General features: G+C 40.8%; 1 protein-coding gene and 1 non-coding gene across 7 annotated transcripts in view; both read right to left on the reverse strand.

Moving 5' to 3' along the window:
• The window catches only part of AHCYL2 (adenosylhomocysteinase like 2), a 204,375-nt gene that overhangs the window by 25,403 nt on the left and 156,615 nt on the right, over positions 1-22,357 (reverse strand). For all 6 annotated transcript variants that reach the window (XM_032276007.1, XM_032276006.1, XM_032276008.1 and 3 more), the window contains exons 3-10: positions 18,336-18,479; positions 17,481-17,581; positions 9,870-9,972; positions 7,288-7,382; positions 3,535-3,641; positions 1,513-1,629; positions 833-896; positions 268-356 (exon numbers count right to left, since the gene is read on the reverse strand). In XM_032276007.1, coding sequence (XP_032131898.1) covers positions 268-356; positions 833-896; positions 1,513-1,629; positions 3,535-3,641; positions 7,288-7,382; positions 9,870-9,972; positions 17,481-17,581; positions 18,336-18,479 — 820 coding nt within the window. The remainder of the gene's footprint in view (positions 1-267; positions 357-832; positions 897-1,512; positions 1,630-3,534; positions 3,642-7,287; positions 7,383-9,869; positions 9,973-17,480; positions 17,582-18,335; positions 18,480-22,357) is intronic.
• Positions 1,042-1,103, reverse strand: LOC116550460. The gene has a single exon (XR_004268427.1). It is a non-coding gene; the product is annotated as a U7 small nuclear RNA (small nuclear RNA).

Consider the following 22,357-nt stretch of genomic DNA (forward strand, 5'->3'; position numbering starts at 1 on the left):
ATCTCTTGACCTCGTGATCCACCCGCCTCTGCCTCCCAAAGTGCTGGGATTACAGGCTTGAGCCACCGCGCCCGGCCAATTTTCGCTTTTCTGATAGTCTCTGCTCTCTCCAAGCGGAGCTCCTTGACCTTTGAAAAACACATCCTTAGAGTTAGTGGCAGCCTCTCTGAGGATCTGGGCCCCTCTAAAATAAAATGTGGCATCAACTAGGCCATTCTTTGGAGGCAGCTCCATGATTGCAAGTGAGATGGTGGCGTAGAGGCTTACCAGGCTTGCAGGGCACAGATGGGGTCAATTTCAGTTACATACACAATGGAGCCCATGGCTTTCAGGGCAGCACAGCACCCTTTCCCCACCTGAAGACGAGAAAGAGCACACACATTAAGGAAAGTCACTGACAAAACCATTTCTCAAAGCTTCTGGTAAAGTGCACCCCCTCTTTCCACCCCCGAGAGGAATTTCACTGAATAGATTCATGCTTGGGGAAAACAAGAAGAACAAATAATTGAATGCAGCTCACAAACAAACCCCTGGCTCCTTCTTACCGCATTCATGTGCACAAGAACACCCACGCTCACGATTCATAATCAAAACACAAGCTAAAAGAACATCACTAACAGTGGTACTGGAGCAAGTCAGAAGATCAACTTAAGGAAAAATGGCAGCAACACAAAGGGAGAAAGAAAGACTGTACTTTAACCAGAGGGCCTCTGAAGTTCTTTTTCTCATCTAAAGTGGTGAGCGTACTCTTAAGTCCATACAAATAGAAAATTCCAGAATATTACAACAAAACCCATTTAAAACACCTAATAAACGAAAGGTTAAACTTCACCTCTCCATAGCCACAGACTACCACTTGCTTTCCACCAAACATCATGTCTGTTGTCCTTTTAAGTCTGGGGGGAAAAAACATTAGATCAGAAAATCTGCTCTTGTTTCTCCCTTGAAGTTAGATTGAATCTCTTTGTTTTCATGGGGTTTTTTGGATGGCTTGTTGTTCATTTTGAAAGAAAGTCTGGTTTCTTTTTTTTTTTTTTCTTAAGGAGTTTTCTGGTAAAGATCAGAAAACCTGCTAGACAAATTCTAAAAGAGATGTAACACTGAAAGTCTGGTTGCTGTCCTAGAGAAACTAATGACCAGAAAGAAAGGTTGAATAAAATACTTATTTTCTCACTCCCTGCCATCCAACTAATCCTATATGTAAGGGTTTTTTCCCCTTTCTTGCAAATGGTACAGAAAGGAAGAAGATGTAGGTAACACAGCAACTTTTAAACATAAAAGCAACATACATTTATTAGATAATATTTTGAATATATGATATTTAGAAATAGAAGAAAAGATACAAAGGAGAAAATAAAAATAATGCAATTTTAATTTAGGAGGTAACAAAGCTCTGGCTTAATGGAGCTATCTAGAGGTGCTACATGAATCCTTTCCAGAAAAAACCAAAGCCAAAAAAGTTAGAACCTCAACTTGACAACACAAGTTCATCTCAAAGATAATAAACGTTACCCATCAAGAATTGATTCACGGCAACAGTAGAGGTTGTCAAATTTCTGTTTGGTGACTGAGTCATTGACATTCATGGCTGGAACACACAGCTTCCCAGCTTTGGACAGCTGGTACAGCCTAAGGATGAGGGAAGCCGAGAAGAACATAAAACATCGGGACATTACAATCTACCATTGCTTTCATTACAATCTACCATTCCAGGCCCCAGAAATATGCTGATTGGGTGAGCATTAGAGCATAAGACATGACTAATTTTGTCCTATCAGGTGACTGCTGAGAAATAAAGAATATCTTTCTAGAGCCTACATATATAGCTTCACAATAAAGATCTTAATTAAAAGTCACATGGGGAAAATCCTTGACCCACCTCTAAATTTTAAGGCCTTCACTGGAGACTATAAAAAGTGGGAGAGTGGCAGCAGATTGAAGGTTGAAGAATTACTTACTGGGTACAGTGTTCACTAAATCTGCACTTGTCTTCCCACCTGCTGGAACCACAGGTGCATGAGACTACACCTGGCTGTTTGTTTGTTTGAGATGGACTTTCGCTCCATTGCCCCGGCTGGAGTGCAATGGCGCAATCTTGGCTCATCACAACTTCTGCCTCCTGGGTTCAAGTGATTCTCCTGCATCAGCCTCCTGAGTAGCTGGGATTACAGGCATATGCCACCATGCCCAGCTGATTTTGTATTTTTAGTAGAGATGGGGTTTCTCCATGTTGGTCAGGCTGGTCTCAAACTCCTCACCTCAGGTGATCTGCCTGCCTTGGCCTCCCAAAGTGCTGGGATTACAGGCATGAGCCATTGTGCCCAGCTTAAACTGTGTATTAATTTCACTCATCTTTTTAATTATAAAGGAGTAATTTTAAGTACTATTTTAAAAACCACGCTGACATCTTGAATCTACTATAGATATTCAGACGGTCTAAATGGACTTTAAATATATTCGATCATTTACTGCAACAATTTAACATTCAAATATGCTCACATTTGTTTGTTTGTTTGTTTTTCCTTTTTTTTTTGAGACAGAGTCTCACTTTGTCACCCAGGCTAGAGTGCAGTGGTATGCTCTTGGCTTACTGCAACCTCTGGCTCCTGAGTGCAAGTGATTTTTGTGCCTCAGCTGCCTGAGTAGCTGGGACTACAGTTGTATGCCATCACACCCAGCTAATTTTTCTATTTTTAGTAGAGTCGGGGTTTCACCATGTTGGCCAGGCTGGTCTTAAACTCCTGACCTCAGGTGATCCACCCGTCTTGGCCTCCCAAACTGCGCCCGGCCCAAATAGGCTCAAATTTGTAATCTCAATATGTGTATGTATATATAGGAGTTTTATTTTAAATTAGGTCGATTATTGTGTTTTATTCAAAATTCATCCCTTTCTAAGAGTGCAAAGATATGTTATAACCCACAGTTTTGTACAATCAAAAAGATCATAATGTATTGAAGCAATGATGGTGGCTGATTCAGAATTGACTTCCCCAAAACTTTTTTTTTTCATACTTTCAGCTCTTTATGGGTGAAATAAATCATAGAAATGATCATAGAAATTGAACTGAAATAATTCCAATTTTACTCAGAGAATTACTGCTCATTTGAGAAGCAGAACGCTCACTAAGTCCTTGCTCTCCATGTAAGAATGTAAGCTGTAAGATGGTTTGTTTGTTTTGTCTACTGCTAGATTCCTAGCACCTAGAGCAGTTCCTGGTTCATTGTTGAAGTCCAATAAATATTTGTTGAATGAATGAACGAATAAATGTATCCAAAAAGGATAAGAAGTAATTGTTCACAATCACTAGAAAACATGAGGACTTCAGTTGTTCTCCCACCTGCCCCCTCCTCACTATTTTAGGTTCAGTATTTGTGTTGTTAAAAAAAAAGAAGAGAGATCTGGTCCCCTCATAGCAAGTTGAGATCTGGTTACCTCAAAGCAGGCTCTGATTTTTAACATGTGTTTTATAGGTATGTGTTTATAAGATTATATGTCTAGACAATGAAACCAGGTATGCCCATGCCAAATCTTACCTATGAACTCCAGTAACACTCTCCTCTACTATGCCCTTGATTTTCTTAAACATGTTGGGATACTTTTTATAAATCCAGTGGGTAAGATCCCCTCCATCATCCAAGATCTGCAACAGTAAGCATCAATAACATCATTCACTTTCTTGAGGCCTCAAGGCTTCACTGCTTCTCTGGGTCTTGCAGCCCAATCTATTCAGCAATTTACAGATATTTAAAATTTTCCATATGGTTATGCAAAGTAACTTAAAGTCAGAGTAAATGCAATAATCTGCCAAATAGTCATTATATTGAAGTAAAAGACAACAAGAGGAGAAAGGCCAATTGTAATTTGCATAGCCAAATGACCCTCCTCATGACATATCTACTGTATCAAAATATACAGTAACTAACTGAGGATTTTCTTATAGATTAATAACTTGTGGTTAGCTAGGCCACTAGATCTTGAATCTGCTATAGATAATTCAGAAAGCCTAATAGGCTTTAAATATATTCAGTCGGGCTTAGTTTTTGTTTTTTTTTTTGCTTTTTTGAGACGGAGTCTCACTCTGTTACCCAGTGCAGTGGCATGATCTTGGTTCACTGCAACCTCCGCCTCCCAGGTTCAAGCGATTCTCCTGTCTCAGCCTCCTGAATAGCTGGAATTACAGGCATGCACCACCACACCCGGCTAATTTTTGCATTTTTAGTAGAGACAGGGTTTCACTACGTTGGTCAGGCTGGTCTCAAACTCCTGACCTCATGATCCACCCTCCTCGGTTTCCCAAAATACTGGGATTACAGTGGTGAGCCACTGTGCCCGTCAAGGCTTAGTTTAAATAAAAGGTTTCAGTTTACGCAGTCTCTTAAGAAAAGAGAAAAATAAATAAATAAATGGTCAGATAATTAAGTCTCCCTCTCAGAACAATGGCTTATAAAACTGTATTCCTTAATCCTTTTCTCCCAAAGTATAGGCACTCTCCCACCCAAAATATCAGGCAGCACTGTAGGGTTTTGCCTAGCACAACCTCACACTCTGTACATACCAAATTAAAAATAACCAGGGAACCGTGCAGCATGTAGGTGTGCAAGCATGCCTCTGAACAGCTCATCTATCACTATTTCAGGTTGGGATTAAAGATAAACACAATGCTGTGCCCACTGGAGCTTTCATTAGCAGAGAAAAGCTTTTGAATTATAAAGCTAAAGAAAAATCAACTTAAAACACTATCAGGCATGAGGCTGTGACACTTCAGCCCTTCACTGGACTGTCAGAAGTGTTTAGCAGGACTTTGCAAATTGTTACACTCATCCTCCTGGAAAGTCCCACAGAACTGAATTGTCCTCTGCTGACATGCACTCATCTTGCAGTCTCATCAATTATCAACTCTACTATAAGTGCCAAAACTGCCATCCTGGACCTCAGAGTACACAAAATCCCCAACCTCATGTCTACCACCTGATCTCTTTTTTGCTTTTGCTCTTGCTGTTGATCTATTTTCTCTTTTTCTTCTTCTTCTTCCTCTTATTTATTTTTTTTTTTTGGTCTGAGATGGAGTCTCACTCTATTGCTCAGGCTGGAGTGCAATGGTGCGATCTTGGCCCACTACAACCTCTGCCTCCAGGTTCGAGTGATTCTACTGCTTCAGCCTCCCCAGTAGCTGGGACTACAGGCGCCCACCACCATGTCCAGCTAATTTTTGTATTTTCAGTAGAGACAAGGTTTCACTACATTGGCCAGGCTGGCCTGGAACTCCTGACCTCATGATCCGTCTGCCTCGGCCTCCCAAACTGCTGGGATTACAGGTGTGAGCCACTGCACCCGGCCTATTGATCTATTTTCTCTCACTCAATCAAACCTTGCTTGACAACTGGGATCCAAGGTAGGACTCTCATCAGAGCTCTTGTACTTGCTCCATACTACAAGTAGAAACCCCCAGAACAGTTCCCCCAAGAAAGCAAATGGCTCTTCTGAGTTTCTCTCTCCCTTTCTCCATGTATGGAATCCCTCATGAAGTTTTCCCTTGCCACAGAAAAGATAAAAGACAAAAGAGATTGAACAACCGGAAACTGTTTTAAGTCTCCCTATTCTCATCCACTTTTCCCTTTTAATGCACATATGACACAGGCAAGCAGTTAGTCTCTAAGATTTATTTAATGAATGCTGCCCATAATTCTCACCATGTAAATCTGCTGCAGAAAATTCTTGTCATCAGGAAATCTTCCTGAGGTTGGGAAGCAGGGAAAAATACTAAATCTTGACAGAATCCAAAGAGGTATGGGTCCTGTTTTCTGGGTGACAACTGTTTTTGTCCTTGTCTTACTTTCTTTATTAACCTTCCTAGCAGTTTGTGCTCGTTCTAAAGTTTGTAAAAGTTCTCCAGGTACAATCCCAATGTCCTCCCTGGGTTCCTGACTTTAAAAATCAATGTTTTATTCCCAGGAGAAAACCCTGGCATATCTTCTTTAACATCTGCCAGTCACACTCCCTCTTGTCACTATTAAAACTGTTGGAATGAGCTGACTCATCTTACAGCCACTGTCAACTCTGCTCCCCAACCCCTTCAGGATATGAAGACTCTAACCCACTTCCTCAAACAAGCCTGGTGCAATGTGACCTGGATCACAGAATTCAGAAAGAAGCTACTTCTCTGCCATGCGCCAAGTGAGGCCTGCTCCGCAGTCTTCAGCAGTAAGCAATGGTTGGACTAGAGCTTCAGGGATTCTTTTCTCAGTACATTCCCTAATTTCTGCCCCCTCCCCTGACTAATATGCAGAATTATTTGCAAAACAGAAGTACCTCATACTCTGTATGTAGCCTTTTTGGAAAGACAGGGGGACATGGTCTCACTCTCCCACCCAGGCTGGATTGCAGTGGTGTGATCTCGGCTCACTGCAACCTCCACCTCCTGGGCTCAAGTGATCCTCTCACCTCAGCCTCCCGAGCAGCTGGGACTACAACTATAGTCCAACATGCCTGGCTAATTTTTGTATTTTTTTGTAGAGACAGGGTCTCTCTTTGTTGCCCAGGCTGGTCTCTAACTCCTAGGCTGAAGGAATCCACCTGCCTTGGCCTCTCAAAGTGCTGGGATTACAGACCACCATACCCAGCCCTTTGTGTAGCTTTTTGCCACTTTGCAAATGTGCTATCAGGCTTCAAGACTTGATCTTCTAAAAAATGAAACAAAAATAAAAATGAAGCAAAAATTAAAACTCCCAAACTTCACCTGGTTGTCTTATTTAATGTGTGGAATGAATATAAAAAGAAGAAATTTGAACTTGGAAGCTCTTCAGGTTTACTATAAATTCATTATATGAACTCTATTATTTTTACTTTTCTAGTCCTGACTAACATGACAAGTATATGGATTCTAGAGAGAAGATTAAATATCTTGAGAGCTCTGGGGTTTTTCGTTTGTTGGGGTTATTTTGTTGTTATAAGGGGTGGGGAGTAGGTAGTAGCAGGGGAAGGAAACTCATTCCTCTTGCTTTTTAACCGGCCAGTTGTGAATCCTGGGCAGTGCTTTAATGTTTCTAATGAATATAAATGCTTCCAACATTAGAACCAACAAATAAGGCACTTTGGGTTATAAGAGCTTCAACAGTCTTAGGGTATCCAAAGCATAAGAATTTAGTTCTGCTGGAAACCCAGGCATGTCAGATAGAAATGAAGCCATTTTCTTTCCTTCTTGCTGAAAAACCCTCTCCCAGGCCATAGCCTCCTCCCATCCCCAGTCCTGACCCCTACAGAATTGTGTTAGCAGAAATCTGACCCACCATGTTTGGCTGCCAGCCCTCCACATTCACACATCTATCAATGCACCACCAAAAGTCATCTTCTGACTCTCCCTTCCAGGCAAAGACAGGAAATCCTGAGAAAAAAGGAACAAAGAGAAACCATTAAAGACCAGAAAAAGGCCGACCCTCAAACTTTGGTGAGAAGATTCCAGTTTTTCCTAATTCCCAACTCTCTCATTCTGCTATATTCTTTGGATTGACTCCCTTCACTGATTGGTATTGCGTTTAGCCCCTTTATCCATTCTTTGTCTTTGAGGGTCCTTCTGCTCTTGTTAGCCCTCATAGCCCAATGAGGCCAAGCAGAATGGACAAAAGTGTGACGGTTGTTTAAAATATGACGAGAAAGGGCTAGGTGCGATGGCTCACGCCTGTAATCCCAGCACTTTGGGAGGCTGAAGCGGGCGGATCACCCGAGGTCAGGAGTTCGAGGCCACCCTGGCCAACATGGTGAAACCCTGTCTCTACCAAAAATACAAAAATTAGCTGGGCATGGTGGTGCGTACCTGTAATCTCAGCTACCTGGGAGGCTGAGGCAGGAAAATAGCTTGAACCTAGGAGGCACAGGTTGCAGTGAGCCAAGATCGTGCCACTGCACTCCAGCCTGGGCGACAGAGTGAGACTTTGTCTTAAAAAAAAGAAAAAAGAAAAAAAAAAGTGACTAGAGGGAAAACAAAAACCAGAAACAGGTACTTGTTGATCCACTCAAACTGGCATTCTCACCATTTCCCAATTATACTTTAATTTGTCTTGCTTCTATACTTTAGTCATCCCACCCTCTTATTAAGAAAAAAACCTTTACATGTTTCTCCATTTGCTAAAATGTTACTATACTTCATAGCCTAGTTAAGTGTCATGTTCCTAATTAACTCAGCTGGAAGTGAGCTCTCAAGGAATCTGAACTTTTCTTTTTTGTTTTTTTGAGACGGAGTCTCCCTCTGTCGCCCAGGATGGAGTGTGGTGGCACAATCTTGGCTTACTACAACCTCCGTCTCCTGGGTTTTTTTTGTATTTTTAGTAGAGACACGGTTTCACCACGTTGGCCAGGCTAGTCTTGAACTCTTGACCTCAGGTGATCCACCTGCCTTGGCCTCCCAAAGTGGGAATCTGAACTTTTCGCAGCCTCTTGTTTGTGTAGTGAATATGGATTTATAATCTGTCATGGCATTTAACATACACGTCCTCGTATCATCATTGTTTATATATGTATATTATCTCCTTAACCACAATATAAGATTCTGAGGGTAACATTGTCTTATTTGCCCTTATAGTTCTTAGAGTAGGTCGGTAAAAAAAGAAATGGGCTGGGCATGGTGGCTCACACCTGTAGTCCCAGCACTTTGGGATGATGAGGTGGGAAGATCACTTGAGGCTGGCTGTTGGAGACTAGCCTGAGTAACACAGCAAGATCCTATGCCTTAAAAAGTTTTTTAAATTTGCTGGGCATGGTAGCATGTGGCTGAAGTCCCAGCTACTCAGCAGATAGTGGGAGGATCATCAGTGCCTAGGAATTGAAGGATGCAGTGAAACATGATGGCAGCACTGCTGCACTCCAACCTGGCTGACAGAGCAAGACCCTGTCTCTAGTTAAAAAAAAAAAGGAGGCTGGGCTGGTGGCTCATGCCTGTAATCCCAGCAGTCTGGGAGGCTGAGGCAGGCGGATCACAAGGTCAGGAAATTGAGACCATCCTGGCCAACATGGTGAAACCCCGTCTCTACTAAAAATAGAAAAATTAGCTGGGCGTGATGGCATGTGTCTGTAATCCCAGCTACTCAGGAGGCTGAGGCAGGAGAATCACTTGAACTAGGGAGTCGGAGGTTGCAGTGAGCCAAGAATGCGCCACTGCACTCCAGCCTGGACGACAGAGAGAGACTCTGTTTCAAAAAAAAAAAGGAAAGAAATGAATGCATATGTACAATTCACTGGGCTACAGATTTAGTATTTGTATTAATAAAGTATTAAATATTTTTCTATCATATATACAGTGATAAAATTTTGTAAATAAAAATGAAAGAACAAATAAAATGCTGAGAGTGCTAGCTGTACTGCCAAGGAGTAAAGGCAAGAGGCTAGCAAAGTCCAAATTTCTCTATTTCTTTTGTCCATCAAGTACCACTGGATGTTGTGATCAAATATTAACCTGCCAGGTCAAGTCCTCTTTACGCCTGAAGCAGAAACACCAAAAATTAAGTCAGGGCAAATTACTTGCTGGAAAACCAACGGGGTCACAAAACTATGGCTGAAGCATTTTCTCCTGTAATCCATGTTACCTCCGTGAGTAGTGTTCACTAGTGCTCTGCTATTGGTGAATTAGTGAGTCAAAACAGAGCATTAACAATGGAATATTAGACATAGGTAGATATTTGTCAGTTGTAAAAGGGCAAAGTTAACTAGATCATATTTGACAAGTGAAGGCCAGAAAAAGAGCAAATTCATCAAGAATCGAGATCCATTTCTTCAAGGATAGTTCTTTTACTGGCAACCTTCCTTAAAAATTTATACTGAAACAACAGGACTTTTTGGAGACTTACTTTAGCCAAAGGCACAGAGAACAAAATCTTACCACTTTCTGCCAGAGCAGCAGCCACTTCATTGAGAGTGGAATAGATGTTGCAGGCAGCCCATCGGCACTGGGCCCCCAGAGCACCCAGAGTTTCCATAAGCACCTGTATTAACGACAAAGCAGGCGATGAGCAAGCCTGGGCCAAACACCTAGTCAAGCAAATAAAGTTCAGATATTTCACAATGAGAAAATGCAATGGGAATAACTTAGACCAGTGATTTTCAAATTGTGCTTTACAGAATCTCTTCAGTATTCTAAGAAGACAACAGTTGGGGAAAGCCATGGAAAGAAGGAAGTTCCCGCTGACTCTATGTTTTTATCAATTTAAATTGGGCCTCCCCATAAGATTGAACAAACCAAGGCAATGACTTCAGAGCCAAAACTTTTCTTTTTTTTTGAGTTGGAGTCTTGCTCTGTTGACCTGGCTATAGTGCAATGGTGTGATCTTGGCTCACTGCAAACTGCTGCAATTACAGGCATGAGCCACTGTGCCTGGCCACAAACTTTTCTTAAAAAACACAGATTTACAGTTCTGCTTCTGCTTAGAATACAGAAAGCTACAAGAGAAGCTCCCATCTTAACAACACGAAAAAGCTGGGTAGCTACTAGGAAGGCTGAGGTGGGAGGACTGCTTGATCCTGGGAGATAGAGGCTGTAGTAAGTCATGAGTGTGCCACTGCACTCCAGCCTGGAGAACAGAGAGAGACCCTGTCTCCAAAAAACCATGCACACGGTCAGGCGCAGTGGCTCATGCCTGTAATGCCCCTACTTTGGGAGGCTGATGCGGGTGGTTCACCTGAGGTCAGTAGTTCAAGATCAGCCTGGCCAACATGGTGAAACCCCATCTCTACTAAAAATACAAAAAAATTAGCCAGGTGTGGTGGTGCACACCTGTAATCCCAGCTATTTGGAAGGCTGAGGCAGGAGAATGGCTTGAAGCTCGGAGGTTGTGATGAGCTGAGATTACACCATTGCACTCCAGCCTGGACAACAAGAGTGAAGCTCCTTCTCAAAAACAAACAAACACACATACACACCAAAAAACCCCAAAGCTGGGTAATCTACAAAGCCAAACTTTTTTTGAGCCCATCAAAGAGCTGAGGTCATAAAGCACCCAAGTGAACTGCCCTCCAAAGAGTGACAAATCCTTTTAAAGAGAGGGGGAAGACTGTTTTACCTTTGGCAATGTATGGGAGGAAGAAGTGGCTGCCACAGATAAGGATAAGAAAAAATCAGCTAAATTTCTGAATAATTAGGAAAGGCTGAGTGTGGGAAAGTGTGTCAATGTGGAATTTTTTGAAGCTCCAAGCACAAGTAGATTTCCCGTTCACATGCAGGCTGTTTTCCAGAGGCTTCCACTCAGTGCTCAGAAGAAAGACTGGGGCGGGGAGCTAACTAGCTATGCTCAGAAACAGACATGAAACCTGGGCACTTCCCTACACTCTTCTCTAATAAGAAGCAAAAGCCTCAACCTGCAGAAGAGCAGGAATTGGGCCTGCAATCAGGGACCTGGCAAAGATCCACTGTTTCTTGAGGAAGGCAGAAGCAAAAACTCTCTGCCTCTGAGAGAGGCACAGGAAAATCTCTTGGGCCCAGGACAGTTCACTGATACAAAGTAAGGATCTGCTATCTCACCAGCTCTCCAGGAAGGGCAGGAAAATATGTCTTGCTCAAGACTCACCACAGATGCAAGCCAAAGTTTGGCTGCTACAGATAGGAGAGGCAGGAATATTGAGAAAGCCCTGCCCTCACAGAGGTCTGCCTAAGACTGAGACTGCACTAGAGATCCAAGAACCCCACTTGCCCTCACCGTATGCTTTGCCCCAGGAAACAAGGAGCAGCAGTCTGGTGCAGCAGATGGAGCAGGTACTTGAAAAGAGGACACTTTTGTGGCACGCATGTGCAGAAGTAGCTGAAAGCTGAGGGTAAAGCAGAAGCACTGAGGAATGTCCTCTAGTAACCTCAAATCATTAGGTTATAGCAGTCCACTGCTGCAGGAATTTGAAGCCTTTGTTGGTATACAACAAACTCTAAATCCAGCTCAACTCACGACTATAATGAAAACTAATATACTACCACTCAATCAAAAATGTCAGGACATATAAAAAGTGAAAAAAAAAAAAAAAAAACCCCACTGTCAGGAAATAAGTAAACAATAGAGGCAGGCTGTGGGATGAGCCAGATGTTTGATCAGACAGGAGCTTTAGAATAACTATGATTAATATGTTTATGTTATTTATTTTTATTTTTTTAGAAACAGGCTCTTGCTACTTTGCCCAGGCTGGAATAATATGGTTATGTTAAAGGATCTAGTTGAGAAAGACAGACAACATCCATGAATAGATAGAAAATTTCAGCAGAGATGGAAACTATAAAAAGTCAAATACAGGCCAGGTGTGGAAGCTCACACCTGTAATCCTGGCACTTTGGGAGGCCGAGGTGGGCGGATCACCTGAGGTCAGGGGTTTGAGATCAGCCTGATCAACATGGAGAAACCCTGTATCTACTAAAAATACAAAATTTAGCTGAGCGTGGTGGTGCATGCCTATAATCCCAGCTACTTGGGAGACAGAGCCAAGAGATCGTTTGAACCCAGGAGGCAGAAGTTGCAGTGAGCCGAGATCGCGCCATTGCACTCCAGCCTGGGCAACAAGAGCAAAACTCCATCTCAAAAAAAAAATTAAAAAATGTCAAATACAAATGCCAGAAGAAAAAGAAAAGTCAGATTAAATGTTCCTTCAACAGATTTATCATCAGACTACACACATTCAAAGACAGAATCAGTGAACCTGAAGAGAGACCAATAAAAATTACTGAACTGAGCCAGGCACAGTGGCTCATGCCTGTAACCCCTGCACTTTGGGAGGCTGAGGCAGGAGGCTGCTTGAGGCCAGGAGTTTGAGACCAGCCTGGGCATCACAGCAAGATCTCATCTCTATATAAAATTTAAAAAATTAGTTGGGCATGGTGGTACATGCCTTAGTTCCAGTTACTTGGGAGGCTGGGGCAGGAGGATCACTTGAGCCCAGGAGTTTGAGGCTGCACTGAGCTATGATCGTACCACTGCACTCCAGCCTGGGCGACACAGTGAGGCCCTACTCAACAAATCAAAGCAACGACAACAAAAGAAATTACTGAACTGAAATACAAAAAGAAAATGACTGGCAGAAAATAATTAGAACAGAATGCTCAAACTCTATGGGATCTATTTGGTAATCTATGGATTCTTCCCCTCTTTGCCTTTTGGAACTCCAGTTACATGTATGGAGAGGAAAAAAAGAGGATCTGGGAACAATGAGATTTCAAAGCAAAGAGCACATTAGTGCCCAGATCCACTAAAAGGAGCCAGGCATTCTGGGAGAAATGGCTGATTCCAAGAGTAGGACATGGAATGTTCAAGATAAGCTTAGATGATCTTGTACCAAGAGCAAGGAAATGTTCAAAGAATGAAAGGGATATGTCAAAAGACAAGTCACAGAAGCCACGCTGAGGAGGCTCTCCCTGGTCAAATCGGGAACAAGATGATCATGCAAATAAGTAATAATAGTAATGGATTATAACCTATTAAATGAAACAGGAAACAATGATTCCATACAAATAAAAATAATGAATAAATCAAAGATGAAGAATGAGATATTTATAGTTTCAGAGTACTACCCCACATAAACATATTAATTTTATTTTTATTTATTTATTTTTGAGACAGGGTCTCACTCTGTCAACCAGGCTGCAGTGCAGTGCAATCTCAGCTCACTGCAATCTCTACCTTCTGGGCACATGTCACCATACCTGGCTAACTTTTATAAGTTTTTGTAGAAATGGAGTTTCACTCTGTTGCCTAGGCTAGTCTTGAACTCCCGGGCTCAAGTAATCTGCCAGTCTTGGCCTCCCAAAGTGCTGGGATTACAGGCATGATCGAGCCCTGCCTAAAAAACATATTAATTATAACTTTTACAGAGGAAAATCCTGGCAGATACTGCCTCAATCAAGGGATCAAAGAGAACATCATCAGTTCTGGGACAAACTGAAATCATGTGCCACCTGATAGGATGCATCACTTCTTTGTATTCCCACCACAGATGCACAGCCTGAATCTCATAATGAGGAAGCACTAGAAAAATCCAAATTGAGAACATTCTACAAAATAATCCATCTGTAATCTTCAAAAGTGTCAAAGTCATGAAAATCAAAGAAAGACTGAGAAACTGTTCTGTACTAACGAAGATTAAAGAGACACCACAGTCAAATGTGACATATAAGTACGGACTGGATTCTTTTGCTAGAAAAATATTATCAGAACAACAAGTGAAACTCCAGTGGGATCTAAACATTGAATGGTAGTAATGAATCAATGTTAATTTTCTACTTCTGATGGTTATACTGGTTGTACAGGAAAATGTCCTTGTTTGTAGAAAAGATACACTAAAGTATTTGGGGGTTGCTATGGTCTGAATGTATGTTCTCCTCCCCCAGAGTCATATGTTAAAACCTAACCCCCTAAGTGATGGCATTAAAAGGAGATTATGGAAGAGGTAATTAGACATGAGAATTCTGCCCTCACGAATGGGATTAGTGCATTTATAAAACAGGCCTGAGGAAGCTTGCTTGCCCCTTTGGCCATGTGAGGACACATAGAAAGCGCCATTTATGAGGAACAGGCCCTCACCAGATACTGAATCTATCGGTGCCTTGATCTTGGGCTTCCCAGCCTCCTGAACTGTGAACAATAAATACCATTATTTTTGAATTACCCAGTCTATTTTGCTATAGCAGCCCATATCAACTAAGACAAAGGTGAAAGATAATTAGGTTGGGAAACAAAGCAAAATTTCCTTGTAGTTATTTTTTTAAAGGAAAAAAAATGTGGGGTGGAAACAGTAAAATAATATTAAAATTGGTAAGCCAATTGTGATTAATCCATTCAGGAAAAAATAGAAAAGGAACCATGAAGGGTGGTAATGCTCAGTGAGCCTAAGGGTGAAAAACAAACTTGATGTATTCAGCAACCTGAGACAGTAGAGAAGCACTTACTATTTTAAGCTACCACACTGAAGTCTCATGTCACTGACTGAGCAGGCCAAAAAAGATTGAAGAGTGTTTCTGTCTCGACTCATTAGTCTGTAGCTCCAAACAGATAGATTTTCAATTTATTATATTAATTTTGGGCAGCCAAAGTACTTTTTTCCTTAGAGAACATATAACCCAGAAAACTCTCATAGTGAGGATGCTAACAGTAGCTGTCTGTACCTTGAGGAACCTTTAATGTTCTTAATCAGGAATGTGACCACTTAAGTGTTGTGCTTTGGGAGAGACAATCTTCGGAAAGCTGATCTAGTCACACAGATGACCTGGATCTTATGAACCCCATAAAAGATTCCAGACCATTGCTCAATATACCAGTTTCCCTATAGTGGTCTCATTATGGTTAGCAACTCCATATATATTACATCTCTGATGATAAAAGAGGAGATTTAGAAATTTGTGGGGGTATTTTTGGTTGTCACAATAATTGGAAGGGGAGTGTGACTGGCATTTAGTGGGCAGGACCAGGAATCTGGACATTTTGAAAGTGCAAGACAGTCAACAAAAAGCTGTGCCGCAGCTGATAAAATTTTCAAATATCCCAATGAAAGTTCACATGGGCAAAAAACCTATTTATAATTATCTGAGTTTAGAAACTAGTTCCACTTTACAAATTAACAAAAAGTAGTTTTGTAGTTTTAATACAAAACAATAGTTTTTCCAGGAATGTAACAGCTATGTAAATCAAGAGAAAACTCATATTTTTTATTGTTCTTGTTCAGAAGTTTACAAAAAGTTGTTTACTATTTCAGAAAATCATATAATTTGGCAATGCTGCTGTGATACTCTGGAATCAATAACATTTCTTTCTATCTTCAAATAATACTATTTGAAACAATACTATGAACTAGTACAAATATCTGACTATTCTACTAGAGTTGTTCCCAAATATTTACATATTGAAATACACATTATTTTAAGTATTATACTTTCTTTTTATTCCTCCTTCATATTTCGGTTAAGATTTTATATTGATTTTTTAAAAGATATGTACCTAGACATGTTACATCTGAATTTCATTTCAGGATAATTCAGGGATATTGTAAAAAAAAAAAAGTTTTTTAATAAAAAGGGGACATTAAACCTGATGAGCGTAAGGTAGGAATCACTGGTGTAGGCAAATCATGGTAATCCTGTCCCCTGGCTAGGACTGGTGGAGCACAGGCATATGATCCGGTCCTGTCCAATGAGGCACGATGGAGTATCCTGGAGGGACTTCTCTTGAGCAAGGAAGAAATGGTCCCTCTTTGTTTTCATGTCAGTGTGTGATGACTAGAATAGTTGTAAGCAACTTGCTATCAGCCTGAGAGTGAAGTAAGCACACTGAGGAGGCAGCTCCAAGAGAATCAGAGAGGTGAAGCTGGAGCCCTGAGATCCTGCATCTGAAGTCTGCCTTCCCTTTGGACTTTCTGCTGTGTACTGTGATAAATTCCTTTATGTGACATAACTTTTATTACAGTCTATTGTTATAATTGCTCTTTTATTCTGAGTTACTGTTATTCATTTCTTATAGTGCCTAATTTATAGCTGCCTCTCAGTATCCTCAGGGGATTGATTCCAGGACTCCCATGATACCAAAATCTGAGGATACTCAAGTCCCTTATATAAAATGATGCAATTTTTGCATATAACCTGTGCACATCCTTCTCTCTGTGTGTGTGTGTGTGTGTGTATTTGAGACAGGGTTTCACTCTTGTTGCCCAGGCTGGAGTGCAATGGCATGATCTCAGCTCACTGCAAACTCTGCCTCCTGGGTTCAAGAGATTCTCTTGCCTCAGCCTCCTGAGTAGTTGGGACTACAGGCATGCACCACCACACCGGCTAATTTTGTATTTTTAGTAGAGACAGGATTTCTCCATGTTGGTCAGACTGGTGTCAAACTCCCGACCTCAGGTGATCCGCCCACCTCAACCTCTCAAAGTGCTGGGATTACAGGTATGAGCCACTGTGCCCAGCCCCTTCTGTATATTTTAAAGCATCTCTAGGTTATTTATAATACCTAACATAGTATAAATGCTATGTAAATCGTTGTTATATTTCTTATCTGTTTTTTTATTGTTGTATTATTTTATTTTCTGAATATTTTGATCTGCAATTGGTCAAATCCTCAGGAAGGATTGGTGTACATGGAGGCCCAATTGCATAAATTAAACTTAATCATAGGTATATATGTATAGGAAAAAACATAGTATACATAGGGTTAGGTACTGTCTAAAATTTCAGGTGTCCACTGGGGGTCTTGAAACTTATCCCCCACAGACAAGCTGGGGAGACTATTGTATATTGAAGTTAAAATCTTGACTCTGTGATTTCTAGCTATATAACCTTAAACAAATATCTTAAGTCCTCTGAGCCTCAGCTTCTTCGTTTACAAAATGGAAACAATACCTGCTTTATATGGCCATTATAAGGATTAATGAGCTAATACTTGTTAAGCTCTTAACTCAGTGCTTGGCATGTTGTAAGCTTTCAGTAGCTCGTGGCTATTATTAATTATTGTTATTAAAAGGAGGAAGGAAAAGAACTCACAGCAGTTTGAGCAGTGATGTGTGTGCAACCCACGATTTTGGCTCCAGCCAAAGGCTTTTCTCCTTGAGCTCTCTTCCTCAAAGCCATCAGTGCAGGCATTTCTGAAAAGGCCCAATATATACACAGCAATATTAAAGAAGAGGGGATAAGAGATAAAAGAACAAACAGAAAAACTTTCTTTCTTAAGCTAAGGTCCTTCCCCTCAAGGGATCAAGACATTAAACCTGAATTTTCCTTTATAAAAAACTTTGAGAGACAAACATTTCAGGGTTCTGATTCTCTATATTCCAGTCATTATCCAGTCTCTCTCCTTTTTTTTTTTTTTTTTTTTTAATGATTTTTGTTGTTGTTGTTGAGATGAAGTCTCACTGTTGTTGCCCAGGTGGGAGCACAATGGCACGATCTGGGCTCACTACAACCTCTGCCTCCTGGGTTCAAGCGATTCTTCTACCTCAGACTCCCAAGTAGCTGGGATTACAAGTGTGTACCACCATGCCCAGCTAATTTTTATATTTTTAGTAGAGATGGGGTTTCGCCATGTTAGCCAGACTGGTCTTAAACTCCTGACCTCAGGTGACCCGCTTGCCTCAGCCTCCCAAAGTGCTGGGATTACAGGTGTGAGCCACTGCGCCTGGCCTCTCTCTCTCTCTCTCTCTCTTTTTTTAAAATATAGGGTTCCTTGCAGACTTGTCAGAGTTCCTCAGTGTTTCCTGAGTTCATATTTATTTTGTTATAAGTATTCTTCATTATCACATGGAAATTTCACAAGCTACCAGACCCCAGACATAAAAAGGGATTAATATGGACAAAAAGACACAGGCAGGCTGGGAAGGAAAATGTGCTTGTTTTCTTTACCTTGTTCAGCAATTTCAATTTCTCTTCGTCCAAACTCTGCTTGTTTGATGTTCTTGACACAGAAGTCACTGCTTCCCTTAGAGTTCTTTTGCTGCTTGTCCCTGGGGGATGTCTCATCATCAGAGCTATCTGTATATGAAGCCGCTGGAATGACAGAATAAAAAACTCTCAGGGGGAAAAAATGCTTCCTCTAAAATTCTGGACCATGGAGCGAACTGAGGTTTCTCTAGCCATCTAGCAACATATAAATTTTTTACCTCTGGTAAGCACCTACATGCTATACACAGGCCAGAAGAGGGAAGATGAAAGAGACTGCCAAAGACATTTTCCCTGGATAGCCTTAACTTGAAATCTAGGGATAACTTTATCTTCAGAACATGCAGAGGCACTTGAATATGCAAAAAGAGAGAGGTTACACCACAGTAGCGTTAGGTTAAAATCATGGCCATTAACCTATGGGTTTTGGGGATTCTAGCTACTCTGCTCTGTGTGCTGCTTAAGTATTTGATATAATTTGTGTTTTAGTGAAATTACTGAATAGATAAGACCTAGAAAACAAGGAACCCATGGGAAAGTAATTAAGAACCACACAAAAAGTATTTGTCTGACATAACAGAGCTTTCTTTTTTAAGACTGACTCTGATGAGGCTGAATTGTGCCTGCAGACCCAATTATACATCGACAATGAAGTATTCAATGTGCTCTCCCTTCTTGCTGGCCTCAGTGGGTCCTGTGTTATGCATTTTAGGCTCTCAAAGAAGTAAATAAATCCTCTTTTGGTACAAAAAAATGCTCTGATAACGAATCCATTTAGCAACATACCCTAGAGTGTGAAAGGTCTAAAACTTTTTATCGTGGCTAACAGGCAGCTGCCGCTATTGCTATTCACATGCTTAGCTGAGGTCTTTTTAGTCTTCACAGAGTTCTGTAGTTGCTAACCATTTGCTAGATTATGTGAAGCAGTGTCCTTCCCTGATTTGTGTTTGAGTTTCTGAAGATAGTTCCCTAACCCCCAAGTTTTCTTAGGGGTTAAGAAACACTCTCTAGAAAATGCTCCTCTCAATGGAGTAAGTACTGCCATCACTTTTAAGGGTAGAAAACTGAAAGGTCAGAGTGCCTAGGATCCATGATGCTCTGATCTATTTATATCCAGAGAATTAAGGCATTTCTGAGATTTCTTAGCAAAGGGTCTATCTCTGGGAGGGCTGTAAAAGGCAAGTCTGACCTTGCCCAGTTAATCAGGCATGGCACTATTTGGACAGCAGGGGCTTGAGAATCTCTCTTGGAGCTGGAGCAAAGTCCTAACACGAGGCAACAGGAACGAACATGGGCACCAGGGGAGGTGAGGGAATTAGTAAATCCCCAAAGAGACTTTTGTTCTTGAAAGGAGCTAATCTGTACAAAAAGTTTATGGTTCCCTTTCCTAGGGTGAGTGAGGGCTCAAAGTACTTTTGGCAACAGAACCCAGAAACAGTTTTCTGGGAAGTCATTTGTTTTATGAATCAATATTCAGAAATACCTAATAAATTAGAGGCTCGGGGAACCATGCTTCTACCACCTGAGAGATAAAAAGATAACAGCCATCACTAATCCTGATCCAGATTTAGAGGAAAATTACTTTTGAAGAAAGTGTTCATATTCATAATATCCTGAAATCTCAAATCCTTTTTCAGAGTCATGATGATTTTTATGCTTCCCAATGGCTATTTAAATACAGTGATCATGTGTTCTGGAGCCACTGTGGTTAAGTCTCAGTCTCTGGTTCTGGGTATATGAAGTGGAACTGATAGCAGAATCCATTTGAAAGAGTTGTGAATTTATTCACGTGTTCAGTCATTCACACAATTGCTCATTCAAATTTTAATTATGCATCTATTATGTACAAGACATAGCCTTGGTGCTGGAAATACAGGACAGATATAGATGGTCCTAACCTTCATCGAGTTTGCAGTCTAGTGAGTGAGTCAAAAAAGAAGTAACTAGTTACAAAATTAATTATTTAGAGGATTTTAAAAAATACAGTTGCAATGTGTGCTATAAAGCAGAAATCAGGATGTCATAAGACTATATAATAGGAGGACATGATTTGTCAAAGTCAAGTTGTTGAATAGATTAGGTAAGACAATGTATGTAAAGTGCTTAGTGCAATGCTTGGCATACAGTAATTAAGCACTCAATAAATGATACCTGATATTACCCACTTTTGCACATATTTTAAATTCAGTTCCAGATATAACATCTTTAAGCGTTCTTACTCAGCTTTAGGATATTGAATGGAAAAAGAATGATATACATACATTATCATTTAGCAGTTTCTCTTTTTTTATACCTCCATCATCTCCTACTAATCTACCCAAGCAGCAGGTGGCTGGCTGGCAGTGATTTGAATGGTTGAGACTGGAGTCCTAACTCTACCCAGAATAGATCCCCCTTCCTATGACTCTTTAGTTTCTAAGGATGAGTCAGAAGAAAACCAAAAAGCAAAACAAAATTTGAAAATTTTCCCTTAAGGGAAGCATTTCAATTTCTGGCTTCACCATTTTCCCCCCCAACTTAAAGAAAAAAAAATCTTTCTACCACTTACCTATTCTAAAAGCTGGAAAAAAAAGTATTTTGCTTTCTTAACAGTAGTCAAGTAGTTACAGTTAATTCAACCAATGTTCTTCTTTGAGCCAAAACATATTTGTTTTCAAAGAGCCTCCCAACCCCCCCCCTTTTTTTTGAGACAGGGTCTTACTCTGTCACCCAGGCTGGAGTGCAGTGGCATGATCCCAGCTCACTGCAACCTCTGCCCCCCAGTTCAAGCAATTTTCCTGCCTCAGCTTCCCGAGTAGCTGGGATTACAGGTGCCCATCAGTGCGCCTGGCTAATTTTTGCATTTTTAGTAGAGACGGGATTTCACCATGTTGGTCTCAAATGCCTGACCTCAGGTGATCGGCCCGCCTCGGCCTCCCAAAGTGCTGGGATTATGGGCTTGAACCACCACGCCCGACCTCAGAGAGCCCTGTATACGAACCTGCTATCAGGTAAGCACCAAAACTGCTATCAGTTGTCTAGATTGCACTAATATGTGGACACAACATGGCTGACAGAGCCAGACTAAGATAATGTATTATTACTTCTAAAAACACAGTAGAAAGGTTATTGCTGAACTAGTGACATTTACTCATTTATTCTTTGAATCCATGCTTATTTCTGCCGCAAAGTAACAAACTTATGATGACAATTGAGATAGCATTGATTCTTCCTAGAAAAATAAAGAGAAACCCAACACATATGTATAAACTCCCTTGAACAGAGTTTCTAAAATATTTGTAATTGTCAGTATACTCTAAAGCCCAGAGTCATAATTTAAGTAAACAAGAACAACCAATAACCTACTAAAGTAGTCCTGAGATCCCAGATCTAGCTTCAACCCTAAGTGGTTAAGTGACCAATTTTTAATTTATCCAACTGTAAACTGTAACAGATTCCCTCTTTCCTCATGCTCTCTCTTTCCCCCAACTACCACCAGAAAAATCTTATGAATAAATGAGATAATACCCAAAAGGGTTGTTTCTGGGTAGAAAAGTAGTATGAAGTACAATATAACTTTACTATGGGATGTTATCTTGTTTCATTATTTTCCAAAATCAAAATACAACATAATGAATCAAGAATCCACAATCTATCCCACAGAACATGTATGCATATGTTTTATGGCTCAAGCCTGATTAAGCTTTACCTCCCAACAGCTGTGATACTGTGGGTTACTGCTAGGAGAAGAAGCAGTCAGAACCCTGACTGAATTAGTCCTACTAGACTATTTTAAGTCAGGCAACTCCTCTTGGGCCTAACCTATCCATTTGGTAATGGAAATAGCAGTAGGGACCTGTGTGTCACGTTATAGTAGACTTCACTGGTGAATAACACTCTAGAAATGTGTAACAAGCTATGTTAGCAACCTAAATACAAATAAAACTTTGTTCTTTGGAAAAATCTGAAAATATCTCAAACTTTATAAGAATTGTAGATTTTGGGGA

Source organism: Sapajus apella, unplaced genomic scaffold (genome assembly GCF_009761245.1).
Source record: "Sapajus apella isolate SASKATOON/1434 unplaced genomic scaffold, GSC_monkey_1.0 scaffold7, whole genome shotgun sequence".
NCBI lineage: Eukaryota > Metazoa > Chordata > Mammalia > Primates > Cebidae > Sapajus > Sapajus apella.